Below are 14,331 nucleotides of genomic sequence, written 5' to 3' on the forward strand. Positions count from 1 at the left end.
AAGCAGTCTTCTCCGGAAGCAGGACCCCGCTCTCCCCCCCGCCCCCCCCCCCCGCCCCCATCCTTCTGTCGCAGCTCATTTCCTTCTGCCTGAATAATGAACTACTGACTTGTTTGTTTTTTTTTAAATGCAGATCTACTGGTGATTATTCCCTGTCTTGGTTTGTCTGAAATATCACCTTATTCACCAAAGGTTAATTTCCTTATGTACTGAATTCTAGGCTGGCAGTTATTGTTAGTTTCCTATGGTTTTGTTTCCAGGTTTCAAGGATCCATTTATGTTCATGCACCTGCCTGCTTGGTTTCCATAAGGCCTTTTGAATTTGTGGTGTGACTTTTATTTCATCGCTTCTGGAAAATTCTCAGCCACCTATCTGATTATGTTTCTGCCCCCTCTCTCATCCTTTAAGACTCCAAGTACACATCTGACGTACCCCCTTGCTGTACCCCCTCTCTGAACTGTTGTCGCTACGTTTCTGAATGGTTTCCTCTGGCTTCCAATGCAGTTAAGTCTTCAACTCTCTCAGCTGCTAAACGCACCCAATTTCTCTTTGGCTCTTTTTCAAATCCGGAAAGTGGTTTTCTTTTTGTTTCACTTGCTACCATTTTCTGCTGAGATTTCCAGCCTTGGTCTGATCTCCTTGCCCAGGGAGGGGGCTTTTGAAAGGCTGTGTCTGTAGGTCCAGTGTCTGGGGCCCTGGCTCTTGCCGTAGGATTTCAATGCACGGAACAGATACATAAATGCACGCGGGGCAGACATGTTAACAATTCAAGGAGAAATGGCAAGAAAACCGCAGAGAAGGTTAGCCGGTCCCCTTTTCAGGTCGATCAGCACGTCCGCTCTTGCCCAGGCCCTTCCGGTTTCAGCCCTGAGTCCCGCTTCGGGACTGATCCACACCGTTCGTCACCTCATTATCACACCCCAGCCCCGCCCCACCCGCTCCTCCCCGGCGCTGCAGCCTCGGCGCGGCCGCTGGGGGCGCTGTAGTGCGCAGGCGCCGCCTGGGACGCGCGCTGGCTCCGGGGCGCCGCTCCTTCCGCCTTCCCGGCAGGCCTTGCGCGGCGCCTGCGCGTTCAGTGACCTTCCCGAGTAGCTGGCTGTGCGGGTCGGGGCTGCCCGAGCGGTTGGTCCTGCGGCGAGGTGAGTGCGGGGCCGCGGCCCGGTGCTTGGGGCGGGGCAGCCGCGACCTGGGGGCCGGGGCGGGGGCCGGCGGCGGCCCGGGGCCGGTGTGCCCGCGGAAGGAGCCGGCGGCGAGCGGGACCCTCCCCAGATCCTCGCCGCCACCCCCGCCGACCTTGCGGCCCGGCCCGGCCCCTCCGTCCCCCCGCGGGGCGATCTGGTCCGCCGGCCCCGGAGCTGGAGGCTGGGTCAGGGGGTTCGGGGGTCCGGGTGCGTGGGTCCACCGCCCCTCTCCCTCTTGGGCGAGCGCCTCGGCCGCGGGGGCCGGTGATGGAGCCGGAGTCCAGGCTCAGAGCCGAACCCGCCTGTGGCGCGTTCTCCCCGGCACCCCTCAGCTTCCCACGCACCGTGTCTCCGAGCTACACTGTGTCTCTGTCGTGGGGGAGGGAAACGGGGCCGAAACGGGGTTCAGGGGCGACGCTTGGATTGCACGGACCTGAGCCTGCGCGCCCGGGCCGGCCGCCACGGCAGGGAGGGAGCGGCTGCTGCTAACGCGCCGAAGCCTTTGCGGGGCGGGGTACACGGACACCCCCCCTGGCCTTTGGGAAGGACGGGCCTGGGAAGGAAGGTGCTGTGAGACGCGCACACGGAGCTGGGGATGCGGGCGGACAGGTGGGGTCACTATTAAATGTTGAGAACGTGTCACCTGTCCAGCCAACTGTGGCAACTTTGGTTAAAAGGAAAGTTGGGGCGCCTGGCTGGTGTGGCCCCATGATTGAGCGTCAGGAGCACAGCCCTCGTCCTTCCTATTCTACTTTCAGACGCTGCTTTGTGTCATTGATGCTGCCGCCCATCATAATTCTCTCTCGTCGTTGATGTTTCTCTCTCTCTCCTCTGAAATAATGAAGACGTGTCTTGTTTTTTTTAAAGGAAAGTTGCGGGGGGGAGTGTTGGCCTGTCCTGGTGGCAGTGATTGTGGGTGAGAAGACGATGCCGGACTCCTGAGCCCTGAGCTGAATGTCGGGGTGACTAGCGGTTCTTCGGGTCCCTCCTTCCCTGCCTCCTGTGCGCCCTCCAGACCCTCCTGGCCTCTCAGGGGCCTGGCCCAGGGCGCTTCCCTGTCCTCTGGGTGTCCTAGCCTTTCTGCTGCTGCTCCGGTGGTTCACTGGTGCTCACTCCTCACCAGGCACCCGCTGGGTTCCTTGTCTCCTCGGATTACGGGGAGCACCTGGGGGGCAGGAAGGGGGCTCCCTGCTTCTCAGAAGGATCTCCTGAACCGGCAGCTTCGGGACTTGAACGAGATCGGAAGCAGAGCAGGCAGAGCTGGTCCGATGGGACCTGGGGTTCCATTTCTTCCCTGTGGCCCCTGGCACCTTCCTCCCCACCCACTGCGGGTGCAGGAGGTGAAGCTGCCCTCCGGCACCTTCCACGTCAGCTTGTCGGGTTCATGGAACCTCATTCTGACGGAGCGGCTCAGTGCCGTGTGAGGACGGAACCGGCGAGGGCTCCGGGGGAGGGCACAGCCCGTCCTCCCAGCGGCAAGCGAGGGGCAGGTTCTTGTGGGAACCGGAAGCAGGGCTGGCGGAGGACAGGCTGCTTTCTAGAGTATCACGTGTAGGGCAGGGAGTGGGGAGCGATAAAGGGTGGAGAGCTGTTAAATACGCATCACATCTACACTAAAGAGAAATGTGCAAATTGACCATGCCTCTGTGATGCCCACCAGCCATTTAGGCGTGCGTATGCACATTAACCAAACAAAGGTGGTGGGTTATTTTGCATACACAGGTGTGGAGCAGCTGGGGCAGGGTGGCCATCAAGCAGGCTGCATCCCGGCCGCTCTGAGCCTATAGGTCCGCGGGCAGGCCCAGAGCAGCCGGAGTTCCAGGCGACCCCCAGCCACTCCGGGCCTACGTGCACAGGAGCAGACACCAGGGCCTACGGTGGCATCAGGTAGGCAGTCCACAGAGCGGAGAACCACGGGAGCAGGACAGAAGGACATCTCCTGAAGGCTCCCATGTTAGAGAGGGTGCAGGTCAGGCTGAGGGACCCATACACAGCTTTCGTGCACCGGGCCCCTGGCTTTAGAATGAAAGCTGCGCTCGGCGCTGTACCGCCACGCCCTGGTATGTGGTATAACAAGCCCTCGAATCCCTGGCTCAGGGTAGCTCATCTTCACACCCTTTGAGGGGGTGCTGTTCTCACCCCCGTTTTACAGATGAGGAAACTGGGGGGGCCAGGGTTTGACCCCGGGCAGCACAGTGGCCTGGGGTCTCGGTGCAGACCTGGCCACCGAGTCCACGCTCAGCCCACGTTGGCTGGTGAATAGGGAGCCCACGTGCAGGTTTCCGTGCGGAGACCAGGGAAAACAGGAGGACAGTTCTGCGCAGCCAGGGGAGGGGAGAGGCAGGCGGAGGTGGGGAGGCGGCAGCATCAATGACACAAAGCAGCGTCTGTGCTCCTGACGGTGGTTTGAGTGAGTGTAGGCATTAGACCAGCTGTTTCTGCAAAGCTCGCCTGAGGATAGGTGTTTGGTGATTTTTGGGGGGGAGAGGGAGGTAGAGAAACATCAATCCGTTACCTCCTATACATCCCCCGTTCGGAATGGACCCACAGCCTTGGGTGTGCTGGGTGGCACGCCCACCCCCGGAGCCGGCAGGCTGTTACCAGACTTACTGGGATGGAAGGGGAGTCTGCAGTAAAGCATAAACATCATCACAGCGTCCTGTGAGACCTGCACGTGGCAGTGCGCTGTGAGTGGAGGGACGGATGGCTCATCGATCACATCCAGCAGCTCATGAGGTCAGTTGTCATGGCAGCTCTTCGGATTGAGCTGTCTGAGCTGCCGGCTCGTCCTTAGCAGTGGCTTCAGACGGGCACATAGAACACATCGCAGCCCAGTCAGCGCCGTGCTTGGTTGTGTCATTGAAGTTAGCTGAGAATGGAGCCCAAAGGTCTCACAGAGAAAGCACACGCGGTGATGGACGTGTTACTGAGCGCATGGGGGAGCCCCCACCACGTGTACACTTTACCGTCTTACCGTTTCCTGTTGTCGGGCAGACCTCGGGGCGGCTGGAACTGGAAGCAGTGAGTTGCAGCTGTCACTGTGCGCCACCTGGTGCCGTTCTCCCAGGAAACGGTCGTGCCTTGACCGTGTTCTTGTCCCGCTTTGAATGCCAACAGTCCTGCCCGGCCGGCGTGGCTCAGTGGTGGAGCGCCGACCTATGAACCAGGAGGTCACGGTTCAGTTCCCGGTCAGGGTGCAGGCCCGGGCTGCAGGCTTGGCCTCCAGTGTGGGGCGTGCAGGAGGCAGCCGATCAGTGATTTTCCTCTCCCTTCCTCTCAGAAATCGATATATATGTATTAATGCCAACTGCTCTTAGCGTGATGATGCAGACACACCAGTTCTCAGTGTAAAGCTGTGAGGTGGTGTGTGAATTGTGGCAGGACTTTCGCGGAGGGTAGCCCTTGAGGGACATTTGCTGACGCTGCGGGATGGCACAGGCTTGAGGAATGAGGTGACTGACTGAGGGACGCTCTGGCCCAGGTCAGGCGGTGGGGGGCGGGGGAAGCTCAGAGAGCCAGGAGCAGGGGCCCGTGGGGGGGCCGGCATCAGAGCGGATCCCTGAAGAGTCGGGAGCAGGTGGACGTCATGAACAGGTGGGAATCTCCTGCCAGTTCTGTTTAAGCCGTGGCTGTGCTAACAGGTATCCCTGCTTTCCTTCCAGATGTTCCAGAGCCTCCTCAGAACCGTGTGGGTCCCCCTGAAGCCCTACTACACGCAGGTGTACCAGGAGATCTGGGTGGGCATGGGGCTGATGGGCCTCATCGTGTACAAGATCCGGAGTGCGGGTGAGTGTCCTCGCTGGGCTCCTGGGGGCACGGGCAGAGTCACTCCGAGGAGCTCCGGGCCCGTTGAAGGGGCTGGAGCTCTTACCTAACCATTGGGCCCCGTTAAAATGTGGGGAGCACACGTCGGCCAAGGGGTGTTCGGGGACATTTGAATAAGGCCTGGCTACCAGGGAACTGACTTCCCAGGTGGGACTGCTGTTCGGAATGCGTGGTGAGAGCCTCGGCTTTAGGAATGCAGACTCGGGGGGTGAGTCCTGTGTGCAGTGTTTATGCTCCTGTGCCGTTGGCTGAGGGTGTGAGATGTCTCCACGCTGACAGGGAGGCAGGGTGGCCCGGTCACGTATTGACAAGCGATTGGTTCGGAGGGAAAAGCAGGAGGGAGCTTTTCAGTTGCCAGAGGAGGGCTGGGGGGGGGGGGGGCGGAGTGAGGAGCCTGCCACGTGGAAGCGGAAGCGCCCTCGCCGGAGCCCCCTCGGCTGAGAGGCCAGAGCGGCTGAGAGGCTGTGAGGCTGTGAGACCGAATGCCGCTCCTGAGCGCTCCCTGTCGGCTGAGAGGCAGGAGCGGCTGTGAGACTGTGAGACTGAGCGCCGTTCCTGAGCGCCCCCTGTCGGCTGAGAGGGAGGAGCGCCATTCCTGAGCGCCCCCTGTCGCTCCGCCCAGCTGTGACCTCCCCGCCCCGTGCTGGCCCACAGGGACCGGCTCCGGCTTCTGTACAGCGCTGACCACTTTTCCTTTCTTTTCTTTCAGATAAAAGAGCCAAAGCTCTGAAAGGTAAGGTGCCTGCTTTAAGTGGGTGGGGACGAGCCCCATCGGAGGGGAAGGGAGTCAGGCCTGAGGGGACGGAGGTGGGGGGGGGCTTGGGAAGGTGAGGTCTGCCTCTCGGTCTGAGGTTCAGGCGGTGCTCACGCGTGTGCAGCAGGAGGGAGCGCGGACAGGCAGGGAGCTGGCCCCGGTCGGGGAGCCACAGTTGCTGGGCACCCCGCCCGGCCGGTGTCGGGGGAGCCCCCTGAGCTTAGGCCCTGGCACTGGCGGGTCTTACGTTCCTTCCCAAGTGACAGCGAAGCGCTGTCATCTGAGCCCTGCTCGCCCAGGGCTGCCCCGGCCCCCGGGGAGGAGACGTGGCCCGCCCTCCATCCTGGCGCCCGAGGGAGCTGCAGGCACGCGTGGGCCCAGCAGCCCTCACTCCCCGGGCGACCGCGTAGAAACCACCCTCACACGATGGCCGTGCTGACACTTCCCCGCTTCCGATGCTGACAGGGTAGCTGCACTCGGCTTGCTCTTCCTAACTGTGTCTGTTGTGCTTCTTCCGAAGGTTCGAGTCCCGCGCCTGCTCACGGCCACCACTAGCAGCTGGGCGAGTGCAGCGGGGAGCGTCGGCCGGCGTCCGCCTCGGCTGTCAGATGGGGCACCGTGCGGTCTAGAAGAGCCGTGTCCTTGCTGGCATGAATAAACATACCTGTGGGCACACGCCTGCTCGCCGTGCGGTCTAGAAGAGCCGTGTCCTTGCTGGCATGAATAAACATGCCTGTGGGCACACGCCTGCTCGCCGTGCTCCCCCCCCTGTGGCGGCCGACCCCGCGGATCTGTGCAGCCAGGCGCTCTCCGGGGCGATCGGCCTTGGGGAGCCCCAGGAATTGGTGCAGCATCTCGGTCTCATGGGCTGTGGGCTCAGGCCCAGGCCGCCCCCGTCTGGGCTCAGTGCCCGTGAGCTCGCACACGGGGCGGCGATGTGCACGCCTGACTTGGCGCCGTTGTGAGGCGGGCGGGTCTGGAGGAGCATCGTATTCCCACTAAGCTTAGACAGAAGGTCCCGTCAGGCCACTGTGGGCGGGGTTAGAAGCTCAATGCCATCGGAAGACAGTCAGGGTCCTTCAGTGAGGCCAGGGCATGGCCTTTCCTCCACCCAAGCGGTGGCCACAGCCCTCAGAGAGAGCTTTCACCTACAGCCGGAGCGGGGAGCCACAGGGGGTCCAGGGGAACCTGTTCCGGCAGATTAGGGCTGGTTGTGGAGCAAGATGACACCGTGCCTGGCCCTGGCTGCCCCCTGCTTTTCCTCTGCGTCCAGCATGCGGCCGGGCCTGGCCAGTTGGAGCCCGACCAGTGGCTGGGCGTCCTGTGGGTTCCTGTGCCTCCGTGTCTGTCAGATCGGCCTCCGCCCACGGCTGCCTCGGGCTCCCGCGGGAGTCTGCGTGAAGGCATTGGAGGCCCAGGAACATGGGGGGATCTTCTCTGTTCCCACAGGAATCCCATTTTCTCCCGAAAGAGAGCGGCCTCTGGGGGATGAGCTGGCGCCTGGTTCAGAAAGACAGGATCCCTCACCTGGCGCTGTGCTCAGACCAGCCGGTGTCAGTCCCGGGGGCCCAGCGCTGCCGGCTGGTGGGGCGTGCTGATGGGGGGCCACTTGGAAAAAAGAGGACTGATCTATGGAGAGCGGCACCCACAGAGGCTTCTGTCCACAACACCGCCCGCCTCGCTGGTTCTAAGCCAAACACTGGGGCTCCGGGCCACGTGCAGGGCCCAGGCTGGGCTCCCAGAGGCTGAGCCGCCCGGAAAGGGACAGGAGGCCCACGGAAGGGCCTGGAAGGCACAGGGCGGTGTGGCTGGGCGCCTGCTCCCTTGTTGCCTGTGGCTCCTGCGGTGTCATCTGGGCGGGTGACAGTGTCTCCTTAAAGATGCCCGTCACCCACGTGGCCCGCACCTGGACCCACTGCAGAGCGGTGAGGACTGAGCCGAGATCGAGGGTTCCCTCTGGAGGCGGGCTGGTGTGCTGGCTGCAGCACGGGATGTGTAGCAGGGCAGCTGGAGGGTGTCATCAGCAGATGCCGCCCACCTGCCCCGCCTTTCGCTCAGCAGGGCCAGCCTGCCTGGGAGAGGGAGCCCTCTTCCCACTGCACAGGCCGCTTCCCAGCTCCTCTGGCTTTGGGAACAAGCCGGTCGTGGCCTGGGGTGGCCTGTAGGTGGAGCCAGTGTGTTAGGAGCCAACAGGCACAGCTTCCTGCGGGTGACAGTCCCCACATGGGGACTGCTGGGTGCTGGCGCTGGGCAGAGGGGCCCGCGGAGCAGCCCTGGGGGTGCTGCAGCCAGAGGGGCCCGGCCCTGCAAGAGGGAGCACTCTGCTTCTGGACGTCCCCGCAGGCCTCTGCCCACCATCTGAGGCCCCGCCCCTGCCAGGATCCCCTTTCCACAGGACAGCTCCCCCACCTGCAGGAAGGAAGCCAGGGGGTGGGGGGGGGGCGGTCAGCTCGCAGCACAGGCCCCCTTCCAGGGCGAGGTTTGCTCCTCGAACCCTAGCCTAGCCAGCAACTCTTCTCAAAGTGGGGTTCCGGGCCTGTGCTTCCGGGAGGTCCTGATCTCACCAAGTTCAAGACCCACTTCCTGGAAGAGCTGCCTTTCCAGGAAAGGAAGCCGGGCAAAGCCAGCAGCCGCCTGCATCCGCCCTTGATGCTCCTGCAGGCAGGTCCCTCAGAACCCCTCTAGCTGCTCCAGGAAACCATGGCTGAACTCACCACCCCTTCCCTTCCCGCCCACCCGCCAGGCCCGAGGGCCCTGATTAAGGCTGGGAGCAGGCTAGGAGCCCCACCCCCACCATGCTGAGGTCACGGCCGGCCCAGAGGCCTGGGCTGAGGTCAACTCCCCATCCAGCCCAGAGCCGGGCCTGGGGGCCCTGCCTTCCACCCTCTCCCCGGGAGACTGGCTCCCTTCCCGCCCCACGGAGGTCAGGTGGATCATTAACGTCACTGGCACGGACTGTACACCCCGTGCCCTCCCCGGGCTGTCCCTCCAGCAGGCCCCTCCCCTGAGGGTCACTTTCTTTAGGCTGTTCCCTCCCCTCCCCTCCTGCTTAGGAACCAACCAGCGGCCAGTCCCAGGCACCCAGCAGGAGAGCCGGTATGTGCTGACCCACCCCAGACGGGGCTGCAGAGCCACCACATCTTGTGCAAGGGACCCCCCTGGTTCCTGGCTCTGCAGGCAGGTGGGAGGAGGGTGCACCCCAGTTCTGGATGATCTCTGAGAGTCCCCTCACATCAGCCCGGGCAGGACAGAGGGTCCCCGGGACCCCCTGGAGCCCAGAACTGGGTCTGAGATGTGGGCGCCGTCCCTCCGGGCCTCTGGCCTCCCTGCCAGCACTTCTCCCTGCCCCCACCCCTCTGTCCTGCCCTCTGCTCCCGCTGCCATGACCTTTGGCCCACTATCTCCTCCCCTGGGCACCTGTCTCCTCTGTCCCAGTGGGAATACCTGAGGGGACATCGACAGGCCGGCTTGGACCTGCAGCTGGAGGTCATGGCCGGCCTGGGATGAGCTGCCCGGGCCAGGGTTCCACCCGCGACCAGTGGTGTGGCCCCCAGAGGTGTGGCCTGAGGGAGTGGGAGCCGCTCTCTGTCCCTACGGCTCTGATCCTGTCCCACTGCCCTGACTCCATCGGGTTCCCACTCTCACTGCTAGAGCCCGAGTGGGTGCGGTTTTATTTAACCTTTATCGGTGGTCTCATCATGGCATGTCCGCTGGTGAGTCTGACCGAAACTCCAGGTCTGGGCGGCGGAGGCTGTGCTGTGAGCGGGGCCCGGGGCCGGGGGCCAGGGCCGGCCTGGTCCGGGGGAGGCTCCCCACAGCCACCCCGGACTCGGCGTCTCTCCAGGGAGACGGGTCCTCAGAAAGCAATGAAGCTCCGTGCCCTTGCCCCCTGAGGGCTCACCCCGGAACCACTGCTCCTGGGGCTGGGCTCAGGGTGACCTCGGGGCCAGCGACAGCAGCGCCCCTGCTCCTCCAGGGGGCGCCTCGCTCCGGGAAGAGAGCGGGTGGCCTGGATCCGGCCCCGGGGGAGTCACTTACACCCATTACACTGGCTCCTGTCAGTGGCCGGGAAGTGTTTGTCCTCACGGTGAACAAAGCGGCCTTTGTCGCCGCCGGCCTGCCAGGCTCCGCGATAGGACCGGCCCGGTGCGTCCGGCGCCTGGGGCTGCGGCAGACAGGAACCTTCCCCCCTGCAGCCCCTCCAGGCAGCTCCCTCAGCGCGGGGCCCTGTCTCCTCTCTGAGTGGAGGTGGCCTGCCCCTGCAGAGCAGCCTGGGGGCCCTGGGCCCGCCTCCTGGGGCCTCACCCTGCCTCCCAGGTCTCAGAACGCTCCCCGCGGTACCCCCAAGACCCACCCGCCCTTCCCCTGGCCCCGGGCTGGGGGCCCCAGGCTGGGTGCCTCGGTTCAGCTCCTGGGTAGGAGCCGGGCACTTGAACACACACACACACACACACACACACACACGCCTTCCCTGGGTTGGGTCACAGCGATCTAGGATCTAGAAAGGAGGATGGACCAAGGCCACATCAGGGAGCAGGCTGAGCTAGGCCCAGGCACAGGTCAGGGGTGGAGGTGGGGGTTGGGGGGGCGTGTGAGCCGCCTCTCCGGGAGTTTCCCGCTGGGAACACCAGCAGGGCCCACACCGAGCTCAAAGCTCCCGCAAGGCTGCACCAGGCCCGAGACCCCGCACGGATGGCGGCTCAGGCCCAGGGCCCACTGCACCCGTGGCAGCCGCAGCCACCCCACCCGGGAGGGGTGTGAGGGCCCGCCGTGCGGGCTGCAGAGCCCAGGGCTGGGGGAGCCGCCCAGGCTCCTTCCGCCCGACAGGGGGCTGCGGAGCCCAGGGCCCTCCCGCCCCTGCGGACCCCGGAGGCCCCCACTTCCTCCCTCGGCATCTGGACTCCGGCCTCGTCCCCTTCGCTGGCCGCTTGGCACCACACACTCCTCGGACAGGCTCTGGCCCTCCGACCCCACCTGGCCTGCGCACGCTGGCAGGAACCGGGGCGAGTCCCACAGCCTCTCTGAGCCTCCACTTCCTCATCTATGAGCGGCCTGCCTGGCCCTGCGGCCACACGGTGCAGGCTCCACCCCGACGGGGGAAGACCTCCCAGGCTCAGTTTGCTTACGGGAAAAGCAGTTCACAGGCCGATGCACTCAGAGCGACACCATCTGAGTGTGAACACCCAGGCCTGGCCGGCGTGGCTCCGTGGCTGAGCATCAACATCTGAACCAGGAGGTCACGGTTCGGCTTCCAGGCAGGGCGCAGGCCCGGCCTGTGGGCTCCATCCCCAGCAGTGGGTGGGCAGGAGGCAGCCCATTGATGAAGTTTCTCATCCATGTTTCCATCCCTCCCTCCCTCTCTAAAAATCAATAAAAACATATTTAAAATGCGCTCACACACAAAATGCCGATCCTGTGATTACGTAGGCAGTGCCTGTATGTAACACATAGGAAAAGGCTGGCAAGATCCACACCAAACAAGAACTGCAAACACATGGGGGATTGGGGGGGGAGGGGGGCGCGGTGTTGGGTTTGGGGTTGGGGAGCAGATTAAAGGGGCTTGGAGTTTCATGTGCTTTTATTGTATGAGGCTGTGATAGCAGTGACTGCATTATTTGACATAAATAAAATTTTAAATCGCACCCCAGGGTGTGGGAGAGTTCCCACTCAGAGCCTAATGCGGCCCGCCCTCCTGCCCCTGCCCCCGCCCCCCAGCACCGCCATCCGAGGGCACCGCCCCTCCAGGTTACTGATTCACTCGTCAGGCACGTGCTGCCTCTGCCTCCACGCCGGCCTCGGGCTGGACCCGGGTCAGAGGCGCGGGCTGCAGCGGGCTGGACCGGAGGGAGGACATAGCACCAGCCTGGCCTCAGCCAGCATCTCCGTGATGTCCACAGGGCGGAAACCCTGCCACGGCTTTCGTGCCAAACACCCAGGAATGTGTCTTCAGGAGAGAAAATTGGCCCCAGCTAGAGCGTCGGCCTGCAGACTGGAATCAAACTGCAGGTTTGATTCCAGTCAAGGTGTGAGCAAGAGCAGGAGAGCCCGGCCCAGGGAGGCCCCCCTGGTAGACGGGGGATGGAGGCCCTCCCTCCCCACCCCCGGGCCCGGACCAGGGAAAGGACGCGCAGTACCCGGCCCAGGCCAGGAGACCAGCCTCTCCGCTGACCCCCTCCTGCCAGCTGCCCCTGGAGCCCTGGTGGGCGTGCGGCCCCTCACATTTTCTCCGATGGGGCTGGGGAGGCATGGCTCTCGGGCGGGCAGTGAGGCCCCTCAACACCCAGCTCAGGGCTTCATCAGAACACCGGTCAGGGGCCCAGACCAGGCTCCCTCTCAAAGGTGCATGTTCTTTCCTTTTTTTTTATATATATATATATTTTTTTTTAATTGATTTTTTACAGAGAGGAAGAGAGAAAGAGATAGAGAGTTAGGAACATCGATGAGAGAGAATCATCAATCAGCTGCCTCTTGCACACCCCCCACTGGGGATGTGCCCGCAACCAAGGTACATGCCCTTGACCGGAATCGAACCCGGGACTTTCAGTCCACAGGCTGATGCTCTATCCACTCAGCCAAACCAGTTTCGGCGTTCTTTCCTTTTTAAACCTGCATTGTTGAGAGTTACAGATGTCCCCCTGTTCCCCTACTGACCCTTCCAGCCCCCGCCCCCGCCCCCACCCCAGGCCCTCACGGCCCTCCTGTCTGAGCCCACGGGTTATGCATACGGGGTCTTCGGTCGGTCACCGCCCCTCTGCCTGCCCCGCCTCCCCTTCATGGTGCAGGGCATAACCTCCGCCAGCAGCAGCCCTGCCCCGGCGCCACGCCACCTCAGCTGGTCCTCACAGCCCCGCTCCCCACAGGAGGAACTGAGCTCTGGGGGAGGCCCTGTCGGCGGGCACAGGGGTGGGCAGAGCTGCCAGGCCCGGGCGTGAGGCTGGAGCGCCAGCTCGCAGCGCCTTGCGGTGCCTCTCGCCCCAGAGCAGGACGGCCGCCCGGAGGCGTGAGGGGAGCCGGAGAGGGCGAGCCTGCGGGGGCCGGAGGCCACCAGATCAAATCAAATTATTACTCAGGGCCCGGCCCCTGAGTAAGGCCTGGCCCCGGGCCTCAGTTTCCTGGTCTGTAAAGTGGGGTGGCACCGTCACAACAGCAGCTGATGGTGAGGCTGCATGGGGTGAACTCAGGTGACCTGTGCGTCCTCAGGGCAGATGGTCTGGGCGGGGGGAGGGGCTAAGCCCTAAAATCAGGGCCACAGAACGGGTCAGAGCACGGAGTTCCTCTAGGACCCACCAGCCACCAGTGGGGGTCTCGTGTGCAGGCCCAGAATCAGGCTGCAGGTGCCTACCCTGAAGGAGGGGTCGGCCGCACACACAGGACCTCAGGGCCGTCCCTGACCGGGGAGGAGCCGGGCATCTGCCCACCAGCCACCCCCCCCCCAACGCCAGTGGAAGCAGCTGTGACCGTGACCGAGGCCCCCAGGCTGCCCCGCCCCACCGGGCTGTGCAGAACATGCTTCAGGTCGGAGGGGCCTGGGTGCAGACCGGCTGCCAGCAGACAGCCCTGCCCTCGGCCGCAGGCATGCTGACTAGCTCCCGCTGCGGGTGCTGGGAGCTTCGTCTCCTCCCCGTCCGTGTGCCCAGCGAACAGCACCGCCCACGCGGCTGGAAGGACTTATCGGAGCCGCATCGCTGGTCATCAGACAACAACAGGCACTTAAACAGCAGCGTGAGCCGGGCCACGTGGCTCCGGGGCTGAGCACCGGCCAGTGCACCCGAAGGTCGCAGGGTCAGGTCCCGGCCAGGGCACAGGCCCAGGCTGTGGGCTTCATCCCCAGAAGGAGGCATGTAGGAGGCAGCTGATCGATGTTTTCTCTCTCTCTCATCAATGTTTCCCTCCCTCCCTCCCTCCCTCTCTAAAATCAATAAAAAACATTAAAAATAATAAAAACAATAGAGTAATAACCCCCAGCCCGCCAGGGGTGGGCCTCCGTGAGATGGGCTCCTGCCAGTCGATGCCCACACATCCATGCTGACAGCCTGGCACCCCGGGCCGGGCACTGGTGCTATCAGCAGGGCACCGTTCACCGCCCTTGGCATCCAAAGCGTCTCAGCCCCTTCACCCGGGGCGGAGGCAGGACTGCCCGGAGGTGTCCCGCCAGGAGGGACAGACAGACCGGCTTCGGGCGCTGCCCTGTGGGAGGGAACCGAGCTGAACCCCTGGCCCCGACCCAGGCTGGGGGCCGCGGGGCCTGTTTCCCCGGGAGCAGGAGAGGCCGCAGGGCCAGGGCACCAGGCGGAGGGACGCTCCCCCCGAGCCAGGGGCCAGCCCTCCTGCGCCCCTTGGTGCAGCCCTCGGGCTGAGGCCACACTGTGCCTCTCGGCTCTCAGAGGAATCTGGTCACAGCCACTTCCTCCCGCTCCCTGACCTGCTAAGTGGGGCAGGAGATGATGGACAGACGTGTGGGGACCGGAGGCTGGAGGGAGGGAGGCCGGAGGGGGAGGCCGGGGGAGGGAGGCCGGAGGGAGGGAGGCCGGAGGGGGAGGCCCGAGGCAGGGAAGCCGGAGGCAGGGAGG

General features: G+C 63.9%; 1 protein-coding gene across 1 annotated transcript; it reads left to right on the top strand.

Moving 5' to 3' along the window:
* The first annotated feature begins 1,001 nt into the window (after window positions 1-1,001).
* Window positions 1,002-6,436, top strand: ATP5MJ (ATP synthase membrane subunit j). The gene is made up of 4 exons (XM_084874072.1): window positions 1,002-1,140; window positions 4,845-4,968; window positions 5,717-5,740; window positions 6,282-6,436. The coding sequence occupies exons 2-4, from the start codon at window positions 4,845-4,847 to the stop codon at window positions 6,314-6,316; spliced, it is 183 nt and encodes a 60-aa protein (XP_084730198.1). The 5' UTR covers window positions 1,002-1,140; the 3' UTR covers window positions 6,317-6,436.
* The last annotated feature ends 7,895 nt before the right edge of the window (window positions 6,437-14,331 follow it).

This window comes from Pipistrellus hanaki (assembly GCF_964339955.1).
Source record: "Pipistrellus hanaki genome assembly, chromosome: 1".
Taxonomy (NCBI): Eukaryota; Metazoa; Chordata; class Mammalia; order Chiroptera; family Vespertilionidae; genus Pipistrellus; species Pipistrellus hanaki.